General features: G+C 58.3%; 3 protein-coding genes across 4 annotated transcripts; 2 read left to right on the top strand and 1 right to left on the bottom strand.

Annotated features, from left to right (window-relative positions):
- Window positions 1–923: 923 nt before the first annotated feature.
- TRIR (telomerase RNA component interacting RNase) lies at window positions 924–4,553 on the bottom strand. Of its 2 annotated transcripts, XM_025863210.2 has the most exons (3): window positions 4,118–4,535; window positions 1,669–1,746; window positions 924–1,350 (listed from the first exon to the last, which is right to left on the bottom strand). In XM_025863210.2, exons 1-3 carry the CDS (start codon window positions 4,469–4,471, stop codon window positions 1,243–1,245), a joined length of 540 nt encoding a protein of 179 aa, XP_025718995.1. In that variant the 5' UTR covers window positions 4,472–4,535; the 3' UTR covers window positions 924–1,242. The 2 variants fall into 2 exon arrangements, with proteins under 2 accessions (XP_025718995.1, XP_025718996.1); XM_025863211.2 differs by lacking the exon at window positions 924–1,350 and having other exon boundaries at window positions 1,670–1,746; window positions 4,141–4,553.
- Window positions 4,554–5,366: 813 nt separating this feature from the next.
- Window positions 5,367–11,799, top strand: GET3 (guided entry of tail-anchored proteins factor 3, ATPase). Its single transcript, XM_025863209.2, has 7 exons — window positions 5,367–6,172; window positions 7,017–7,164; window positions 9,603–9,751; window positions 9,836–9,986; window positions 10,646–10,753; window positions 10,843–11,040; window positions 11,449–11,799. The coding sequence occupies exons 1-7, from the start codon at window positions 6,012–6,014 to the stop codon at window positions 11,578–11,580; spliced, it is 1,047 nt and encodes a 348-aa protein (XP_025718994.1). The 5' UTR covers window positions 5,367–6,011; the 3' UTR covers window positions 11,581–11,799.
- Window positions 11,800–15,340: 3,541 nt separating this feature from the next.
- On the top strand, window positions 15,341–19,360 carry BEST2 (bestrophin 2). The gene is made up of 9 exons (XM_025863320.2): window positions 15,341–15,555; window positions 15,673–15,767; window positions 16,451–16,684; window positions 16,759–16,913; window positions 17,250–17,327; window positions 17,505–17,657; window positions 17,745–17,825; window positions 17,988–18,142; window positions 18,614–19,360. The coding sequence occupies exons 1-9, from the start codon at window positions 15,404–15,406 to the stop codon at window positions 19,035–19,037; spliced, it is 1,527 nt and encodes a 508-aa protein (XP_025719105.1). The 5' UTR covers window positions 15,341–15,403; the 3' UTR covers window positions 19,038–19,360.

A 19,360-nucleotide genomic window follows, 5' to 3' on the forward strand; every position in this document is an offset into this window, starting at 1 on the left:
TCTGATCATATATACATTAAGGATGGGGTCAACCCAGCCTCACTGGAGGGGCTGCAAGTAGCTGGCAGGACAAAGCAGCCCCACAGGAATCCAGATCCCAGCCCTCCTCACCTCGACTGCCAACACTCCACCACCTCCCCTCCCCCAATCATGGCCCAGCCTCATCGCCAGGTTCTGCCCCAGGAGCCAGAGGGGGCCTGTCAAGATAGGTAACATATAACCTATTGCTCCTTAGCTCATACTGCCCCCCACCCCCAGGACCAAGGCTTCCTCTCACCAAGAATGAAGTCCCAAATCCTGACCCTAGCATACAAGGCTGTGTATATAATCCACACACCGTCCTCACTCTTCAGGTCCAGTCACGTGGGCCACCTCGAAGCTCCCCACAAAGGCCACATGTTCTCCCACCTGTTTTTACACTGGCTGTTCCCTCCACCTGCTTCCTCACCTCCCTAAGGACTCAGACCAGATGTCAAGGGAAACAGACACCTTCCCCCTGTACTTTTTCCCAGTCACCTCCCAAAACGGCTTCCCCTTTTTGTCTGTTTCTTTCCAGAAGGGCAGGGAGTGTCCATGGTCTGTTCTGTTCACTGTTACGGCCCCGAGGCCCAGGACAGCATAGGCACCCAGCGGGCACTCATCAAGTGTCAGCTGAATGAACAAACTGACAGCTCTGGCCCAGCCAAATGGGGCTGTGATGGGACACTGAACATGAGCAGCAACACTGGGGCTCTGTCAGGGGTAGGGGGAAATGGGTCCTGAGGAGAGTCCAGGCCAACAGGAGGGGATGCACCCCTGTCCTCCCCACGCCCCCAAATAACTCCCTCACCATGCCAGACCCAGGACCAGGTATAGAACCAGGCAATGGGGGGGGAGGGGAGTGCTTAGGGTGGAGAACAAAGAAGGCAAACCAAGCACACCGCTCCGGCACTAAGTCAAGTTCTTTACTTCCCAGAAGTGATGGCTAAGAGGGGGTGGGGGTGGGGGAGGAAGACAGAAAGAGCCAGAGAGAGCAAGGAGGTGGGAGGAGAGGGGACAGTAAACCACTGTTCTATAAGTCTCAGGAGGCAAGTGCTCAAGGTAAAAAAGAGTCCTGGAGAATCGTCCGCGGCTGCGGGAAGCATCTCGATTTCCTTCTGTGTAGAAGTCCTTGGGGGATAAAGGCCGCCGCCGCTGCCGCTGCATTAAATAGTTATGTACATCGCAGAGAGTCCCAGGCCGTAGGCAGGCGGGGGAAGGGGGTCATTTCACCAGGGGCCGAGTCTTATCATCATCGCCACACTGATGGGCTTTGTACTTTTTCACCTCTGCCATGTACTTGGCCCACGCGTCACCTTTACTTGTTAATACCTGTGGGGGGGGGGGGCACACAGGGGTTGCAAGGGGATACCAAGGAGGCCAGGAACTGGGGTCAGGACTGTCCTGAGACAGCTGACACCCCCCAACACACACACACCCCCATCCCATGTCACCCTTAAGGTCCTGGGTTTGAAGTAAAGATGTGCAGACTCAATTTATCTGGGGAAACTGCTGAAAGCCCTCGTCCCCCACCCAGCTCCCACATCCAAGGCCCCGGGGGCTGGACAGAAGGGAAAGGGCTCAGCAGCCAGACACTGAGGCTGGAAGGGAAAGGCACCGCGGGTGGCCCCCCTCACCCAGCCTGCTCACCTCATCCTCCGTCTTCTGCTTCTTGGCTACTATTCCCGTCTTGAGGGCTAGTTTGTTTCCGCCTCTGCGCTTGCCCACCTGGGTGAAGGGACAGAAGACTGCAACGGTTACAGGAGCCGGGCCCGGCCTTGGCGGCGCTGAGGCCCACTACACCTTCCTAGCCCGGCCCGGTGGCCCGTCCCGACGCCGCGCCCAGCTCCGCCAGCCGGCCGACCTGCGCAGCAATCAGAGAGGAGCACACGCGATTCTTAGCGCCTGCCCTGGGCCCATGATGCCCTGGCAGTCGTGGGCCCCTGGGCTGCCCTCCCCAAAAGCAAGAAGAACCCCCACATCAGTGGGGACAGGCTGTCCTCACCCTCCCCTAGCAGGGACCATACAGGCAGCAACAGCTCCCTTTACTGAGCACTCACTGTATGCTAAGCTCTGTGCCAAGTACTTTGATGTATCATCCTTCACTTTCACAGCTGCTCTAAGAGGAAGGTTACAACCATCCCCATTTCATAGATGAGGGAACACCTTTGAGAAAGGAGAGCCTACCCTTGGTTGACAGCAAGCAATGGAACTGGATTCAGGGTCAGATGGGTCCACGTCACAGAGCAGCATCCTTACCCAACAAAGGACACTGTGTCCCCTGCACCTCACCTGGCCTCTTTAAGGTACCCCTCGATGAAGAAATGTGAAAAAGGCAGTGACAACTCCTGCTACTCCCACTCACAAAGGGTCACTCGGCCTCCACCTCTGGTTCTTACACCAAGCCAGGAACCTAGAACCCTGACCCTCTCCCTTCCTCCAAAAGAAGTCTCACTCTAGACCTCATCCTGGTCCTCCACCTTCTCCCACTGAGCACTTTCTGTGTCCACGGGCAGCAACAGGCTTTACAGACATCCTCCCATCTCTACCCCTCAGCCAGCATCAAGTAACCCGTGCTGCTGGGTTTATCCCCACTCACTTTTAACAAATGAAGAAAATGAGGCTTGGAGAGGTTAAATCACTTGCCCAAAATCACACTGTTGGAGCTAAGACTTGACCTCCAGTCTGTTACTCTCAAGTCAACACTTTTCTCCACACCACAGGGACTTGATCCCTGAACAAATTAATACTTGGGCTGTGAATTAGCTACTTCTTTTTCTTTTTCTTTTTTTTCCACTCTTTCTTTCTTTCTTGGTTATTAAAAAACTTTTAAGTACGTCTTTTTTAGGGCGCCTGGGTGGCTCAGTTGGTTAATTGACTGCCTTCGGCTCAGGTCATGATCCTGGAGTCCCGGGATCGAATCCCGCATCGGGCTCCCTGCTCGGCAGGGAGTCTGCTTCTCCCTCAGACCCGCCCCCTCTCATGCTCTCTCTCTCCTTCTCTCTCTCTAATAAATAAAATCTTAAAAAAAAAAGTTTTGTTTTTTTTTTTAATAGGCTGTACACCCAACGTGGGTCTTGAACTCTAGACCCTGAGATCAAGAGTCGCGTGTTCTACCGACTGAGCCAGCCAGGGGCCTCCAGGGACTTGATCTCAATACCAGAAACAAAGCAGGCTCAGAGTTGACCATCAATATAGTTACCATTTATTTAGCCTAGAGTTTCTTGACCTCACACTAGTGACATTTTGAGCTGCATCATTTTTGCGGGGTGGGGGGAGCTATCCTGTGCATTGTAGGATGTTGAGCAGCATCTCTAGTCTTTACTCAGGTATGTCAACAGCACCCCTCCCCCAATTCTGACAACCAAAAATTTCTCCAGACTGCCAAATTGAGGGGACTTGGGGGAGGGGGAGATTGTTCATTCCCAACTAAAAACCACTGGTGGTTTAGCCCTTCGTTTAAGACAAACCCTGTACTAACCTCCGGGATGGCCTCACAGAACCCTCATCACATCACAAGATGCGATGGTAACCATTTTTGCAAATGGGAAAATTGAGGGTAGGCCAGCCCAGACACTCCGGGAAAACGATCTTGTCATGTTGAACACGGCACATCCAACACCCAGCACAATGCTCAGCATACGGTATGGTGCTCAATAAATGGACACTGGACAAACGAGACTCAGGGAAACACAACAAATTTCCTAAGGTCACACAGTAAGCACTGAGTCTCTAATCCACACAGCTCAGATTCCGGATTTGAATTTGCCCCTCTTCCCCACAGTGGGAGATAGTCCCAGTATCCAAGTTTAAGAACCACTCAAATAGGAATCCCGGCATCCTGATTTCCCCATCCCCGGAGCACTGTTGCGAATGCCATTCTCCTGGCTCCCGGTCCCCGCGGGCGGGCTCCGGGGGTCCCCACCCCCGCCCCCAAACCTCTCGTCGAGAATCCAGGTTCCGGATCCTCAGCGGGCGACCGGACGGCCCCCTCATCGGGGCCGGAGGGTGGACCTGGATCCCGATTCCCTTTCTCGGGCCCCGATTCCCTCTGCCAAGGCAGGCCCCGGCGCCCGCCCCCACCCCCGCGGCTCCTTACGAAGCTGAGCGTGGGGCCCGGGCCGCCCTTCCTCTTCAGATCCCCAGGGCCCGCGGCGGCGGCGGCGGCGGCAGGCTGGTCGGGTCGCGGCGGGCCCGGGGGCGGCTCCTCCTGCCGCTGCCGCTGCTCCTCCTCCATCTTCCGCTTGAACAGCTCCAGGAAGCTGCCGTCGTTGGCGAACAAGTTCACACCGCCCGACACCGGGCTAGAACCCGCGCCCGACGCTTCCTCGTCCCCGCTCTCGGGCGACGTCCCGGGCCCCGACTCAGCCCATCGGCTCCCGACAGCGCCGCCGCCCGCGGGGCCCGGCGCCTCCCGGCCCGGAGGCTCCGCCCGTCTCCCTCGGGCAGCCATTTTGTCGCCAGGTGCCGCGCAAAGGACTCCGGGAAGGCGGCTCCGGCCCGGCGCTTGGCGCCCGACTTGCCCCGTCCCGGGCAATGCATGCCGGGAAGAGCGATCTGGCCCTCAAGCGTCCGCAGTAGGGGCGGAGTAGAAGGGGCGGGGCGAATAAGGGGTAAGACCTGACGCCACGGGCCCGCCCCGCCAGCCACGCGGATTTTTTATAATCCAGCTAGATTTGGGCGGTTTCCCCGGGACTGGAACCATTGTCTGGGACTGGGGCTGTAGCTGGCTCTACGGAGTGAGGTTCCCACTTGAAACTGGGGGCACATTACCTTTCCGGGGCTAGGATCCCCTTCCGGTACCAGGGATACTCTGCGGGAAAGGACCCCGTCTGAGACTGTGTGTTCAACTGACACCTCGAAACCGAGGTCCCGAACTCGGTCTAGAGGGCAGATATCTAGCCTAGACACACACACACACACACACACACACACACACACACACACACCCTCCTGACTAGAAATGGGGATATCTCTGGTTTGGTTGGGTACCTGTCTCTGGGATGGAGCTCTCATTTGGGAATGGAAATACAGCTGGCTCCGTGGAGTTGGGGTCCCCACTGAGAATAAGGGTGTTATGGGCTGGAATACTCAAATGAAGTCGCGCGTATTTTTAGGCTATAGTCTATCTAAGGTTAAGAGTGTTCGCCAAAGGCCTGGCACTCAGCTTGTATTCCTGCCCAGGACAGAGATTCAAACAGGGAATTCGCTAGGGTCTCCCCTCGAACAGGAAGCAAAGTGCAAGAAGGTTTCCGGGAATAGGGTCCCTTCTATGACGAGGACCACAGTTGTAGGTGTGGTCCCTGCCCTGGCCTGCCCAGCATGGGGCTCAGGGCGCACTGGACGAAGGTCGGCGGACCTTGCCCACAACTGGAGTTGTTCTCCCTCTAATCCACATGCAGTCCAGGGACCTGTCTTCAGCCAACTAATCGGTTCGTCTCTGATTGGTTTGCGTCAAGAGCCGGGTGGCTCACAGCCAACTGGATAGCAGAGGAGACGGACCTGAGGCGATGTTGGGACCCAGTTTGGAGAATAAGGACAAATGATCGACAAGAAGTTGAACCTATGGAGTCAGGCCAGGGCGGACCTCGGATCTAACTTCGTGGAAAGGGCATGCACTGGGTGTTTGGCTGGTTGCTAAGGAGAGGTTGGCGGCTACCGGGAGGTGAGAATGATTGGTGAAAGTGAGAAAAAATGTAGCCAATGAAAGGAGAGCTGAGAGACTTGGGAGCCAATCAGAGAAGGGGCGTAGTCTGAAAAGTACCAATATGTTAATTCGGCAGGGGGAGTCTTTGAAAAAACTTGGACAAGAGGGCGACTAAGTGAACCCTAGAAGCGAAAGACCTTGGAAATATAGTTTCTATTATCTCCTAAAAATCAAGCCATGAGGAAAGTAATTCAGGCTCCTAGGCTTGATGGGTATGTGCTAGGCAATTTCCCCTGTAAGTTCTTTTCGTGGTGCGCTCCGCTTGATCACGTGAGCCGGTTCCAAGATGGCGGCAGGGGTGGCCGGGTGGGGGGTTGAGGCAGAGGAGTTCGAGGATGCGCCTGATGTGGAGCCGCTGGAGCCCACGCTTAGCAACATCATCGAGCAGCGCAGCCTTAAGTGGATCTTCGTCGGGGGCAAGGGTGGCGTTGGCAAGACCACCTGCAGGTAAGGAAGCTGCGGCGGGGGCCGGGAAGACGGGTGGGATGTACCACTGGGCGAAGGGGAGGTTCGGGACTGGCTCTTCCACCCCAAAGCCGAGCAAAGGGGCTGGGCCGGGGTCTTCCGGATCGTACTCCCGGAAGTTACCTGGGGCAAATGGAAGGTAGTGCCTGAATGCAGGCCTGGAACCCTCTGTTTTGGACCGCCCCCGTTGGGGTTCAAGGGTAGAACCATATTGAACCCAGCGCACGGGACGCAGGAGAGCACTTAAGTGTCCCAATATGCTGGACGGTACCGGAGTGAGCTCGGAGTACGGGGGAGGGGCAAGCTATCCTAGTCTGGTGAACCTTGCCATTCTCTGGCCACGTGGGGGTAGAGGTGGTAGGCGCGAGGGGAGGCACGTGATTAGACCAGACCAGTCGGCTGGGAGGAGGGGGAGGGGTCCCTGGGGCAAATTACCCTGAACAAGCGGACTGAACCATCCTGAATTTAGCAGGCGATGCAAGGGACCCCTTAGCTTAGCGTTTAGGGAGGGGGCACAGGGTCAAGCTAGGCTGGCTGGACAGCTGGACCGTGCCACTCTGTGCCAACAAAGAAGCAGCAGGCAGCAGGCCAGACCGGCCCGGACAGCTGAACCTTACCACTGTAGTCACCCAGAGGGGTCGGTAGGTGAAGTCTGAGAGGGTCCCTATACAGGGATTAAGTCTTGATTCCACAGTTACCCATATTCTGTCTCAAGGCCCCTGTTAATCCAGGTCCCCTGCTCCTGGGCCCTATATAACCCCTTTGCAGACCTAGGTAGCAGAGCCTGACCCCTCACTCCCTGCCTTTTGACCTTTACCTTGCCCAGCTGCAGCCTAGCGGTCCAGCTGTCCAAGGGGCGGGAGAGTGTTCTGATCATCTCTACCGACCCAGCCCACAACATCTCCGATGCATTTGACCAGAAGTTCTCCAAGGTGCCCACCAAGGTCAAAGGCTATGACAACCTCTTCGCCATGGTGAGTGGAGGTGGGCTCAGCTCCCCACTCTGGCAAAGGCCCTTCAGGCCCTCTCTGTGAACACCCACCATCAGCTACCATGCCCTGCCTGTTCTGCATCATCCCTCAGCATACCCACAGGAGAACGAATGAAGAATGTTTGCAGAGCAGAAGGGAGGCCGGAGTGACCGGAGTTTAGCTAACAAGGGGAGGGAAGGAGATGTCATAGGTCAATCACAGCTACGTGGCATAGGACCTTACAGGCCCCTGGGAGCAGTTATGTTTGATTCCAAGTTTAATAGGAAGCTGTTCATTTTAAGCCGGGCAGTGTCATGGCCAAATTCATTTTTCAGAAAGTTCCTATGACTGCCATGCGGAGAAACTCGGGTAGGGGCAGAATGTTGGGATAAGTGGTCACATTTGGAATGTATTTTGGAATTAAAGCAACACAAATGTTTGGTTGTAATGGGCAAGGGAAAGAAGTGAACTAAGTACGTCTCTTAGTTGGCTCCCTCGACAGCCGGGATGGGGGCACCTAGGAGAGAAGCAGGTTTCGACGGGACAAACAAGGAATTCCATTTTGGTCTCGGTGAATCCAGGGTGCCCCCTGGACATCCAAGTGGAGATGCCAGGACAGTGGCTTAGTTATGTGAGATATGTGAGCTTGGAAGAGGTTGGGGTTGATTTGGGAGTCATTGTCTCAAGGATGGTATTTCAAGCTGCGCGAGTGGAGGAGAATGAGAGAGAATGGAGAAGCCCAGAAACAAACTGAGGTCACATCAACATTTAGGGCCCAGCTGGGGGGAGGGGTGCGGGGACCAGTGAGGGAGGCCAAGAAGGAGCCACGGGTGAAGTGGGAGGAAGCCAGGCATCGCGAGCTCCTGAGCTCCAGGACAGAGGGACTTGGTGGGAAGAAATAGTGGGCTTCAGCAGGCCCATCAGATCTAGAGAGACCACTCTGGGAATGGGGGATGGGGGCAAAAGCCAGCCCAGAGTGGGTGAGCTGAGGAGTGGGGACCGTGATCGCCATGAAGGTGGTTGAGAAATAGGGCCATTGCTGGAGGGAGCTGAGGGTGGGTGGTGTTAAGGAGGCTTTTTTGGGGGGCAGGGAGAGAAAGGAGATGCCAGAGCATGTTTGTTTGCTGATGTAAACGCTCCAACAGGGAGGGACAAGTGATGCTGTGGGAGGGAGCAAGGATGCTGGCAGAGGACGGTCCTCAGGCAGGTAGGTGGGTGCGAGCTCCATTCAGCTCACAGACCCAGGACATGGAAGCAGGGCAAGGCAGGGCAGGGGGGTGGGGTGGACATGGGGACATTTCCTGGGAGGAGATGAGGGTGTTGGCAGCCAGTGGCTTCTTTTTCTAATCGGACACAGCACTGGTCTCAGCAGAGAGCAGGGGGTGAATGGGATGGATGGGGTTTGAGGAGAAAGAAGAAACTCCCGAGGGTGTGTCTGGCTTGAGTGCCTGTTGGAGAGTTGTGTTCAGGAATGGGGAGCGACGTGGGAGTTATTCGTCAAGTGTGTTCCCCAGCTGTTCACCTCAGTGCAGCCGTACCAGAGAGCTGGGAATAACCAGAGTGGGGATGTTGCCAACCTGGGGAAAAGGGAGTGTTTGCAGAGGCACCCTCTGGAGCCCAGGCTGGATAAGGGTGCCGGCCACAAGGGACACTGACAGTGAACAATGGGGCAGGGGTGTGGGGACGAGATGGCCCAAAGAGGTAGGAGGCAGGGACGCCCAGGTCAGAGAGTGAGGTGTGGGAGCTTAGAGGTGGCCCAGTTACTGGCAGTAACCCATCAAGGGTGTGACTGTCGGGGGTGATGGGTGGGCATGCTCCCTCAGGGAAATGACCTCTGAGGCCCGCGAGTTGGGGGCTTCACCATGGGACCTGTGAAGTCACCAAGAGGTGACATGGGAGGGGGATGGAGAGAGAGGCACTGAGTCCAGAGCAGACCAGACACCCCGGGGACAATCATCCCTTCATGGATTCTACATACATGTTGAGGACTCACTGTGGGCTTCGCGGTGCTGACAGCTGATAAAGGTGATAAACGTGCTGAGTAAACCATGTGAGCGGGGGCTCAGTGTTAAGGAGAAATGAAGGCAGGGCAGGGGGAGCTGGGGCGACATTGTTAGATGGGATGGTCAGGGAGGGCTCCTGTTAGGGAAATGATCTGGATGAGGTCGGGGCCCCATTTGGGGAATGGCCAATGCAGGGGCCCAGCCATGGGCTCTGACTTCCCTCTGGGGCACTGATCACAGTTTACAATTTTCCATCTGTCTGTGAAATGGTTTGACCACTCGTGTGACCACACGAGACCTGAAGTGCCTCGGGGGTATCCCCAGCCATGAACTGATGAAGGTTGGTATTTGGCGCCCTTCATGGGCTCTTTCGCCTGGAGCTTGGGTGGGAAGGTCCAGCGGCGGCAGCGGCCTGCATCTGGACCCCTCGGCCCTCAGGAGATTGACCCCAGCCTTGGCGTGGCCGAACTGCCTGACGAGTTCTTCGAGGAGGACAACATGCTCAGCATGGGCAAGAAGATGATGCAGGAGGCCATGAGTGCCTTCCCCGGCATTGACGAGGCCATGAGCTACGCAGAGGTCATGAGGTCAGGCCCTGCCAGCGGGGGGCGGTGCTGCGTAGGGCTGGGCTGGAAGGGGGCAAACAGGCCTGATCCTCCTCTCCCCTGCAGGCTGGTGAAGGGCATGAACTTCTCGGTGGTGGTGTTTGACACGGCGCCCACAGGCCACACACTGAGGCTGCTCAACTTCCCCACCATCGTGGAGCGGGGCCTAGGCCGCCTCATGCAGATCAAGAACCAGATCAGCCCCTTCATCTCCCAGGCAGGCAGGGCCCCGGGGCGTCCAGGCACTCCCCGTGTCAGAGTGTGCAGACGTGCAGTGACAGAGGCCTTTCCCACACACGCCCTCTCAGTCTGTGGTTCCCCACGGGATGGGATGGGTCTCCACCACGGGGGTCGGGGGGACTGTCCGCCTACTCCATAGGGATCGTGCCTTGCCCCCACCCACGGAGTGCTCCAGACCAGAGCTTGAAAACACGTATTCCAGAGCCAGGTGGCCTGGGCTCAAATGCTTTACAGTCTGGTGTGACACGACTCTGGGACCTCAAGCAAGTCACTTCACTTCCCTGGGCCTCACCTTCCTTGTCTGTCAAATGGAGGCCATACCGGTGTCCCATGGGTGGTTATTAGCATGACAACATGACAAGCCCAATGCCCCCACATTTAGGCACACCACCACCGCCACCCTCTCCCTGGTGGTGTGTGGTCAGTACAACAACTGTTGGAGGTAAGGTCTACATGTGGGGAAACTGAGGCTCCAGGAAGTCAAGCCCCCCTCGCCGCAATCCCCCAGAAATGGCCAAGCTGGGTTGACCCCTGTGGTCTGCTTGAGGACCTTTAACCCGAGGAGATGTCAGTCCCCAGCCCGGGTGCTGTAAGGCACCCCAGGTAAGCTGTGAGCCTCCCACGTCCTCCCCACAGATGTGCAACATGCTGGGCCTAGGGGACATGAACGCAGACCAACTGGCGTCCAAGCTAGAGGAGACGCTGCCCGTCATCCGCTCCGTCAGCGAACAGTTCAAGGACCCTGTGAGTCATGGTACGGGCGGGTGGTGAGAGGCTTGGGATGGGGACAGGGCCAGAACTTGCCCCTCGCTGTCCTCTCTCATTCCCTGCAGGAGCAGACAACGTTCATCTGCGTGTGCATTGCTGAGTTCCTGTCCCTGTACGAGACGGAGCGGCTGATCCAAGAGCTAGCCAAATGCAAGATCGATACCCACAACATCATCGTCAACCAGCTCGTCTTCCCTGACCCTGAGAAGCCCTGCAAGATGTGTGAGGCCCGCCACAAGATTCAGGCCAAGTACCTGGACCAGGTGTGCATGCCCAACTGCCTGCCCAGCCCTCACACCTTTGACCCTGGGAGTTGGGGCCTGGCCCAGCCCAACCAAGGCCCCACGGATCATTTACTGTATTCTCTGACCTTTTACTCCATCCTGTCTTCTAATCCTCTGCCCCAACCTCCTGCTCCTCACCCTAATTTTGGCTCTTGAAGACAATAGCTGGCCTGGCCTGGGTACCTCTGACCCCAGGGAGGGGGAGGTCCAGCCCGGTGATCTCAGACCTCACTGGTGTCACTCCCACCTACCAGCATTTGAAGCCCCTGCCCCACATTCTCCCCTGATCCTGGGAGGTCCCCAACCTGATCCCTCCCATTGACCCACATTCTGTCCCTGCCCTGCACCCCCCTGGCCGCCACCATCTGCCCTATGCCCTGGCCACAGATGGAGGACCTGTACGAAGACTTCCACATTGTGAAGCTGCCGCTGCTGCCCCACGAGGTGCGGGGGGCGGACAAGGTCAACACCTTCTCTGCCCTCCTCTTGGAGCCCTACAAGCCCCCCAGTGCCCAGTAGCACTGCTGCCAGCCCCAGTCGCTACCATTTCACACCCACCCTCCACCCCCCCCTGGGGGGGGCAGAGTTTGCACAAAGTCCCCCCCCATAGTATAGGGGGAGCCACTTGGGGGGCGGGGGGCGGGGAGGAGGTCTGTTCCCCCTGGTGGGGCTGAGGGGGCTGTAGCTGCCCCCCACCTCTCCCTGCCTCTCGCCCCTCAATAAAATGATCTTAAATCACCATGGATGTTGATGTAGAGGAGTTAGGGGTCAGCACCTTTATGTACAGTTGCACAGGTTGTACACTGCACAAAGATGGCACATTTAGAGGGACCAAGTCACACCAGAGATCTAACAGAGATGTATGTTTATTATGGTAATTTTGGAAGGAGGGTATCTTCAGTAAGGGGGTGTGCTTTTCTAACTCTGGTAGCGGTGTCCCTGCTGGGGCTATAAAACCTGTAGTAGAAGGGGAGCATCTGCCCACTTCCTTTGAGGTTCAGAGCGTGGGAACTGGGAGGCCCCTTGGCCATCCCTAGGCTGGTGGGGAACGGATTAGGCCGGCAGCGGGCCCAGCACTGCCTGCTGTTTGGTTTGGGAATTAGTGGGCGCCCTGGGCAGAGGTTGGGCCTGCCAGACTGAGGATTAACAGTCTCCGCCCCCCAATTCCTGTTCCCATGGGATGGCATCAGCCCTTCCCAGCACAGGGCTGCAACGGGGGCTAATTAGGAGGCAGGATGGCAGAGGACTTGGGTCAGGTGGGCCCCTGAAGTCCTGTCTGCCTCCAGAGCGGCCTCGCTGAGTGATAGGCAGCATGCTTCCTGCGGTTTGAGCTCCGCTCCCTTTATCCCTAAAATGGAAACATAAAGTGTGGTCATTCAGAGTCATGGGAAAATTCACCAGACCCTGGAAGGGTTTAGCACACCAGCTGGAAGGTACTTAGTGGGCTCCCATATCCCTTCACTCCTCCCTCTGCCACTGCCTGGACAGCCAGTGTCATCCCCACTTGAGAGACCCAAGACTGGGGCAGTGACGTTGAGCATTTGCAATTTCCAAGGCCGTGCTGGTTCGAGGGGACAGAAAGAGGATTCCTGAGGACAAGCATGAGTCAGGAAGTGGTGTTCAGGCTGCACACAGGTGTGCCAGGGTGTGCGTGTAAGGGGAACCCAGCCCCAAGCCTAGACATGCCACCCCCCCCCACTGTTCCACTGGGTGTGGACAGGTTGGGGTGGCACTTGTAAACACACACAGTGGTGCAATCTGTGACAGACCCCAGGCTCCGAGCCAAACTGCCTGGGTTCAAAAACTAGCTGTGCCACAAACAAGCTGTGTGTCATCTGAGCCTCAGTTTCCCTACCTGGATAACAGGAATAACAAAAGCACCAATTTCTTACGTCCGCTTGTAAGGACTCAATGAGATGAAATAAGCAGAGCCTTTACAACAGCACCAGGCACGCAGCCGCCAAGGAGTGTTTGTTATTCTTCACTGTAACAATTATTAAGCATGTGAACTAGCTCGGGCAACCTGCCCCGGGGCCGGTGGGGGGCCAGCAATCAGAGGTGTGTGGGGACACGTGAGTTGGGGGCGGGTGGCTGAGCAAGGAGTAGGGGCGAGCTGTCGTGCCTGTAAGGACGTGTCCTAGGAAGTGGGGGCCTCTGCTCGGAAACCGAGAGCATCCTCTTGAAGCCAGTGCCCTCCCCCAGGCCCTGAAGCTAGCCGCGCCACTCCCTCTCCCCCTTTTATGGGCTGTCCGGCAGCTGGACAGCAGAGATTTGGGTCTGAGGGTGGCCAGTCCGGGCCAGTTCCTAATTACCCGGGGCAGGGCAGACATCTGCCAGGCCGGGAACACAGTGTCCTGGCTGGCGGGGCTGCAGGGCGGGGCTGCAATGGGCCTCCTAGTGCGCTCGGTGAACACAAGGGGCTTTAAGGGTGCCCCTCTTAGGGTTGGAACTCTGAGCCTCCGCACCTTCCACACTGGGTTATGAGTCTGATGTTGGGGATAAGGGGGCTATTTGTGTCAGGCTGGGGGTGCCCCCTTTGTAGGTGTGTCTGTGAAGGGGCAGCATCTGTCTACATCCATGCCAAATTTGGGGACAAGCTGTGTCCCCAAGCTTGTGTGTTCATGGCAATACTGAGAGTGAGACCTGAGATGTGTGTATGGTTGAGGGAGCACTGGGGAGAGAGTGTCTTATGTAATAATGTGTAAATGCAGGTGAATTTTATGGAGGGGTATGGGCATGAGCCCATCTAGTTAGAAGGCTCTGCGGGACTGTAGGGGAGGGATCTCTGTTGTCTGTGTGAAGGCATTCTGGGGTCTGTGCTTAGCAGTTGTGTGACATTGCATGTGTCTTTGTTACATGGTGCCATCGTGAGGGAATGCAGGGTCCCAGGTCCCTGCCCATGTGCTCCTGAGTGGCTGGAGTACCATATGGATGGATACCTGAGAGCCGAGAGCCTGGTGGGTTAGGGTCTGTCTGCCTATATTGAATGTTGGGGGTGGGTAGAGCTACAGGTGTCTTCTGTGACTTTGTAAGTCTGTAACAGTGTATACTGCACTCTGGGTTACCCTGGTTGTGGGAGGCTGCGTTAAAAGAAGTTAAATTTGTGTCTGGGTCTACGGTGTGTGTTTCTATGTGCATCCTTGTGACGGTGTGTGATTATGGCGGCTGTGGAGTGACACAGCCTCACTGAACAGTGTGTGTGTGTGTCTCTGGAACTGGGAAGGAGACAGTCACTGCCCCCTCCCCCAGCTTAGGTCCAAGATCCCTTGGACCTGCCAGTGACTAAGAGAGAGAGACAGGGAGGGGCAAGGGAGGACAGGGTGGATTGGGCCCCCTGCCCCAGGTAACAAACTGGCAAGACTTCTCCAAACAAACTTCTGAGGCTGTAGCCAAGGGGGGGGCGGGCCAGGGAGGGGCTGCCCACGCCCACTCCCCAGCCCCCTCCCCCCGGGGTCTGGCCTCAGCCCCACCTAATGCTGAGTTCACCCGCCCATTCTGTCCCTGGCCCCGTTTGTCTCTGCGCCCTCCACCAGGTGAGAAGGGCCCAGGCCTGGGGTAACAGAGGATCCTGAGGACAGATGGGTCCTCAGGCAGGAATCCATCCGACTCCTCAGGGTGGGGAGCTGAGGGCTCTGAAGGCTGGAGGGGATGGGACAGATGAAAGGTCAAGGTGGGTCCAGGAGAAGGGGGAAGGGGCAGAGCCAGGGCCATTAAGTGGGGAGGTGGGTAGGCTCGGGCAACTGTGTAGGGGAGAGACCAGCCAGGGGAGAGGGCCTGGGGTACAGGGCCTGGGGGAACTGGAAGCTTGGGGATTGGGCTTCCAAAGGCTTCAGAAGGGAGTGCGGGGCGTGGAGGATGGGCTGAGAATGGGAGCTGTAGGAGTGGGGTGGGGGACGGCCAGAGATGGGACCTGAAGAAGGGGATCGAGGCTGGGGAAGAGCTGGAGTCCTAAGACTCTAGAAACTGAGGCGCTGGGGACTCAGGAAGTGGGGAAGGCTGTAGATGGGAGCCCAGGTAAGGAGGGCTACTGGGGCTGATCGGTGGACCCAAGGGTCTTGGGGATGGAGGATGGAGGGAGAGGGCCAGGGGAGGTAGACGCAAGGCGCTGGGACCAGGAGTCCTGGGAAGAGGGAGGCCTGTGAGAGGGGGCTTGGGAAGGACTGGGGGCTAGGGCGGGACTGAGTGGGCCTGGGAGGAGACCGGAACCTGGGCTGGAGACCCCAAGCTGAGTCGGCCCGCACCTCTCCGCCCCTGCCCGCAGCCCGGGGGACCCTTTCCTCCACCCACAGTCTGGGGTCCGGTTCAGCTCCCTCTCCGTCGGCGCAGCCGGCCCGGCACTGCGATGACCGTCACCTACACAGCCCGCGTGGCCAATGCGCGCTTCGGCGGCTTCTCGCAGCTGCTGCTGCTGTGGCGCGGGAGCATCTACAAACTTCTGTGGCGCGAGCTGGTCTGTTTCCTGGGGCTCTACATGGCGCTGAGTGCCGCCTATCGGTGAGGCGGCCCTGGGGTGGGGAACGCGGCGGGGGGGCGGGCAGCGGACTAGGGAAGGGACCTTGGGTGTGTCCAGGAGGGAGGCTCTCCTGTAACCCCCTGCCCCCTCCCTCGCAGCTTCGTGCTGACCGAAGGGCAGAAGCGCTACTTCGAGAAGCTCGTCATTTACTGTGACCAGTATGCCAGTCTCATCCCAGTTTCTTTCGTGCTGGGTGCGTTTGCTCCTGAGTTCCCCATTCCCCGAATACTAAGAAACCCATTTCCAGGCCTTTTGGAGACCCCATTCCTCAGAAGACCCCCCTCAAATCCAACTGCAACAGACCCCTATTTCTACATCTTTCATGCCAGGTGTGGCCCCAATTTCCAGAGACCTTGGGTGTCACCTGGTTACAGTAAGCCATGAGAGCTCCGTGTCACCCATAGGCTTAATCCCTGGTCATCTCAGGGTCTCCCATCTGTGTCTGCATGAGACTACTGGTGGCTCCACACATGTCCTGGGTCCCAGGGACCCCTCCAGTGACCCTATATGACTCCATCCTCTCAAGTCCTGCCCGGAGGACATTTCTGACAAGTCAGTGACATCATGTGACCCCAGCCTCCTGTTTCAGGTCCCCCATGCTCCCAACCGAGTGATTCCTTGTGGCCAGGGTGACAACCTGCCTATGTGCCCCGAACATAGGCCCTGTGTCTCCACCTCCATACTGACATCCCAATCTCACATCCCAGGTGACAATCAGCCAGGGTGACCCCCAAATTCCCAGCCCAGGTGGCCCCGCGAGGTGGGTGGGTGATGAGCCTCCCCTGGTATCTCTGATGCAGAGCCTGTATCATCCCTCTTGCCACGACCTGGCCCTAATATCCCCACTTAGCCCCCCTATTCCCGGCTGTCCTACAGGTTTCTATGTGACGCTGGTGGTGCACCGCTGGTGGAACCAGTACCTATGCATGCCGCTGCCGGACGCGCTCATGTGCGTGGTGGCAGGCACGGTGCACGGACGCGACGAGCGGGGCCGCCTGTACCGGCGCACGCTCATGCGCTACGCCGGGCTTTCGGCTGTGCTTATCCTGCGCTCAGTCAGCACCGCGGTCTTCAAGCGCTTCCCCACCATAGACCACGTAGTGGAGGCCGGTGAGACTCCTGCCTGAAGCGGGGCGGGGGGCGGGGCTAGTAACCCCTCACACACCCCGACCTCGCCCCTCCAGGATTTATGACCCGCGAGGAGCGTAAGAAGTTCGAGAACCTGAACTCGTCCTACAACAAGTATTGGGTGCCCTGCGTCTGGTTCTCCAACCTGGCTGCGCAGGCCCGGCGTGAGGGCCGCATCCGCGACAACAGCGCGCTTAAACTGCTGCTCGAGGTGGGCCCGCCAGGAGGTCATTCAGACAAAATTCCAGGGGAATTACACCTCCCCCGAATTGTGTCAGATGGCGGCCTGCCACGCGCCTCCCCCGAGGCAGATTCCCAACACCCTTACCAAGCCGTCCCCTGGTGCACACTTATCTCTAGGGGGCCGACCCCCAGGCGCATAGTGCCCCCTACCCCAGACGTACACTCACCACTAAATACTCTCCCTGGAGACCCAGAAGCACACGCTCACATCCCACCAGGTAACCACTCACCTCCATCCCAAGTACCCACCCTAATCCCCCTGAATCGCAATTCAGGCCTTCTCATGACTTGTCTCTGCACCCAGGAGCTGACCGTGTTTCGGGGCAAGTGTGGAATGCTCTTTCACTACGACTGGATCAGTGTACCCCTTGTCTATACCCAGGTAACCCTGCCGTGCCTCTGTTTAAATCCGGCATCGGACGCTCTGACGCACTGGGCTCAAGGGAAGACTGAGGGCCCGCTGAGCCCCCATATCAGTGATGCCCCATTCTAGTCCTGGTCTCTCCAAGACTTCCGGAGACCGACAGAACCCTGACCTGGTGACCCACCCTGCCCCCAGGTGGTGACCATCGCTGTGTACAGCTACTTCCTGGCCTGCCTCATTGGTCGCCAGTTCCTGGACCCAGCTCAGGGCTACGAAGGCCACGACCTGGACCTGTGCGTGCCCATCTTCACCCTGCTGCAGTTCTTCTTCTATGCGGGCTGGCTCAAGGTGGGTGGGGCCCAGAGGTAGGGACTCCCGGGGGGGGGGTAGGCACGGGTTCTCAGGGTTCTACCTACCTATCCCCTCCCCCTTCAGGTAGCCGAGCAGCTCATCAATCCCTTCGGAGAGGACGACGATGACTTTGAGACCAACTTTCTGATCGACCGCAACTTCCAGGTGAGACTCGCGTGCGACCATCCCGGGCTCCCAAACCAGCCTCGGCCCCACCCCTCCAAGGCTTGCCCGGGCCCGGACCCGGACCCTGAACCATCATCCTTCTTTCTTTGGTCACCATGCTCCTAACCCATCCTGAGGGGTCCACCCCGTGCACGCCCGCAGGTGTCAATGCTGGCCGTGGACGAGATGTATGACGACCTGGCCATGCTGGAGAAGGATTTGTACTGGGACGCAACCGAGGCTCGCGCCCCCTACACCGCAGCCACCGCGTTCCTGCGGCAGCAGCCCTCCTTCCAGGGCTCCACCTTCGATATCACGTGAGCCAGCGGGATGGGTGGGGCCTCCCGGAGGAGGGGCTTCTGGCCCTGCGGGGATGATCCGATTGGAGGGGCTCTGGGCTACCAGGACAGCGCCAATTTGGAGACTCAGGGCTAAGACCTAAAGTCTGTGAGGACTAGAATGGGGGTAGGGGGCAGGGATCCGGGTCAAGGTCTGGGACCCGGCCACTAACTGGGGGCCGACCCAAGGGCTAAGGCCGATGAGGATTGGATGGGCGGCCAGAGGCAGCGCCAGAGACGCGGCAGTCCCAACTGAGGCTTGAAGAGCTAAGTTTGAGCTTAGCCGAAGCCGGAGGATAAAAGCAGGCTCTCAGGAGAAGGACCGAGGTCTTTGGGGTAAGTGGGACAAAGGGATGGATGACACCAGGAGAAGCAGCGTGTCTCGGTCCCAGCTCTGTCAGTCAAGGAGAGGAGCGAGGTCGCAACGCTGAACCACTGTCCGTCCGACAGGCTGGCCAAAGAGGACATGCAGTTCCAGCGGCTGGACGGCGTGGACGGGCCGCTGGGCGAGGCGCACAGCGACTTTTTGCAGCGCCTCCTGCCGGTAGGCGCAGGCACGGCCGCGGGAGGCCTGCTGGGCCGGCGCCTGTCCTTAATGCGCCGCAAGAACAGCTGCGTGTCTGAGACGTCCACAGCCGCCAGCTGCACGTGCGCAGGCGCCCCCGACGGCGCGGCCCCGGAGTGCGGTTGCGGGGACCCGCTGCTCGACTCCGGCCTGCGGGAGCCAGAGCCGGAGCTCCCCGCCGGCCCCGAGCTGTCCGTCCCGGGGCCCGCCGCCGAGCCCTTCACCACTGTGCCTATGCCCGCGCCCCGGGGCCCGGCTCCACCCTGGCTGCCCAGCCCCATTGGCGAGGAGGAGGAGAGTCTAGCCTGAGGCTCTCAGGCCCAGGCTCCCCCAAGGACGGGGACACAAACCCCGACAGGGCACGCAGACAGCAGTCCGGGTCTGCACAAGCCGCGTGTGGACTCCACCTGTCCGATTTTGACCGGTTCCCGCCTCCAGCGCGCCAGCCTTCGCGTCTGGCACTGGGGCTTGGAGAGCCTCCTGTGGGCCAGGCACTGGGCTAAGGGTGAAGGATTCTTCCAGCTTCTTTGAACAGGCGGTCCTTCCCACCAGCTCTACTTCCCTCCCTCCACTGCCTGAAAGGCCCCCATCAGTGTGCCCTGCCTTCATTCTTTCCTTAAAATGGAGATGTG

Source organism: Callorhinus ursinus, unplaced genomic scaffold, assembly GCF_003265705.2.
Source record: "Callorhinus ursinus isolate GAN/ISIS: 27379988/994484 unplaced genomic scaffold, GSC_fseal_2.0 scaffold82, whole genome shotgun sequence".
Lineage (NCBI taxonomy): Eukaryota > Metazoa > Chordata > Mammalia > Carnivora > Otariidae > Callorhinus > Callorhinus ursinus.